At 31.6% G+C, this 2,051-nt stretch overlaps 1 protein-coding gene across 1 annotated transcript; it reads right to left on the reverse strand.

The window, feature by feature from the left end:
• Positions 1-127: 127 nt before the first annotated feature.
• On the reverse strand, positions 128-1,994 carry LOC112464498. Its single transcript, XM_025031506.1, has 2 exons — positions 559-1,994; positions 128-455 (listed from the first exon to the last, which is right to left on the reverse strand). The coding sequence occupies exon 1, from the start codon at positions 1,768-1,770 to the stop codon at positions 697-699; it is 1,074 nt and encodes a 357-aa protein (XP_024887274.1). The 5' UTR covers positions 1,771-1,994; the 3' UTR covers positions 128-455; positions 559-696.
• Between the last annotated feature and the right edge of the window lie 57 nt (positions 1,995-2,051).

The raw sequence follows: 2,051 nt of genomic DNA on the forward strand, positions 1-2,051 counted from the left end.
TTATTTTATGTTAAAATAATAAATTCCGACGCACAAAATAACAAAATAATAAATAGGTTGCCGGCCAATAACGAGCAATGTTAGACGTTAAAATTCAAAATTTATTAATGTAACATTACAATACGTTTCGGCAACACTGTGCCTTCCTCAGCCAATTTTAACAATTAATTGAAATGCCACGAATCATGTGTCAAGAGTAACAAATTTCCACATCGAAATTAACATACAGATAACATTGAGATCTAAATTATTACATACTGATGAAGTCCTTAAAGTATTGACAAGGTGTATACTTGCTGAACAAAAATTCGGAATCGTTGTGTATCAATCTTAATTAAACGTCGAATGATAAAATCCATGATTAATTCCTCAGTCGGCAGTGAGAACGAATCGAGTCAATCTGTGATTTTTTGTCCGTCACAATCAAGAGTCAATAATTACGATGAAAGTGTAAACTGTAATCAAGAGTCAATGGTTAAATTAATTTTTTTGTAAAAATTATAAATTAAAACTTATCAACGTGGGTAAATCTAAGGCTATTATTGCACTTATACGTACTGAGACCATAGCAAATTCGAGTTAGTAAAGTTTTCAGAAAGAACTGTATCGTGTCGAATCTTGTGTGTGACTGAGCATTTTCGTTCCGTGTCGGAATCGGTTGACAACAATGATGTAAATAGACCAATGTTTAACTCCCTATGAGTTGTTACTAAGTTCGTTTAGGATGTTAAAATAAGAACCATCCAGCAATTCAGTGTCTTTATTGGAATTAATACCATTTTTTTGTTCTTTGATGTATATCATCTCTGATATTAGTCTCTTGTAGTAATTCGTTTCGAAATCTAAAATCTCCGGGTTGTTCCAATTAAAACTATGATTCAAATTAAGTATATGTTCTGTAATGACTGAATGTCTGGATGGGTCCAATTTATAATTGTTTTTGTGTTCGTTGATTCTTGTTTTCAGTTGTCGCTTTGTTTGCCCCACGTAAGAGGCGTCGCAATCATTACATTTGATTTTATAAATTACATTGTTGTTCGAGCATAATGCATTGGTATCTTTATGTGTTTTGATAAACTTGTCCAATTTGTTGAGGACTCTATACCCTATTATATGTTCTTTTTTATCGAAAAGATGTGCTGTTTTTTCAGAGATGTTGTTAATGAACGGAATAACAATAATTTTCCTTCTATTTTCTTCCGAGTCATTATCAACATCAACATTAGTGTCAACTCTATTCGCATTTTTGTTCTGTTTAAGTTTACCATCGAATAATGTCCTTAATCTTATGTTAATTCTCTTAAAGATCAAATCTATAGGATAACCGTTGTTCATTAGTATGTTAATACACAATTTTATGTTCTTTGCTTGGAATATAGGGTGGGACAATAGTATGGACCTGTCCACTAAACTGTATATCGTGCCAATTTTATGACACTCTGGATGGTTCGAATAGTAGGATAGATATCTACCAGAGAATGTATCCTTGTGATACCAATCTATGTGGATAGTGTCATTAATAATATGTAATTTTAGATCTAAAAAACTCAACGTACGGTCATTTTCATATTCGATTGTAAACTTAAGCCTATCATGGTAATTATTAAATTTATCTAGGATGTATTGAGCCTTGTCACGTGGAATCGACATAATTATGTCATCAACATAACGAAAATAGAACGGCAAATTGAAACCAATCGATTCTAAAATTGTTTCCTCTAAATCTTGCATAACCATGTCAGCTATAATTGGGGATAATGGAGATCCCATGGGAGTACCAAAAGTTTGTTTGTATATAGCGTTGTTAAAGTTAAAGTATGTGGATGACAAAATTAATTCAATGGCAATTAAAAATTCTTTTTTCGGTATGTTAGTACCTTCTCTAATATGTGACCATCTTTTTTTGATACTCTCCAATGCTAGATTCAGAGGAATATTTGTAAATAACGAGGTCGCATCTAAAGATATAAGAATATTAGAATTTGAAACTTTCATACCAGAGAGAAAATGTTATTTAACTTAAGGCTTAAGGTATTGGTTTAGATTTTATC

Source organism: Temnothorax curvispinosus, unplaced genomic scaffold (genome assembly GCF_003070985.1).
Source record: "Temnothorax curvispinosus isolate PA1 unplaced genomic scaffold, ASM307098v1 QBEX01014267.1, whole genome shotgun sequence".
NCBI classification, from domain to species: Eukaryota; Metazoa; Arthropoda; class Insecta; order Hymenoptera; family Formicidae; genus Temnothorax; species Temnothorax curvispinosus.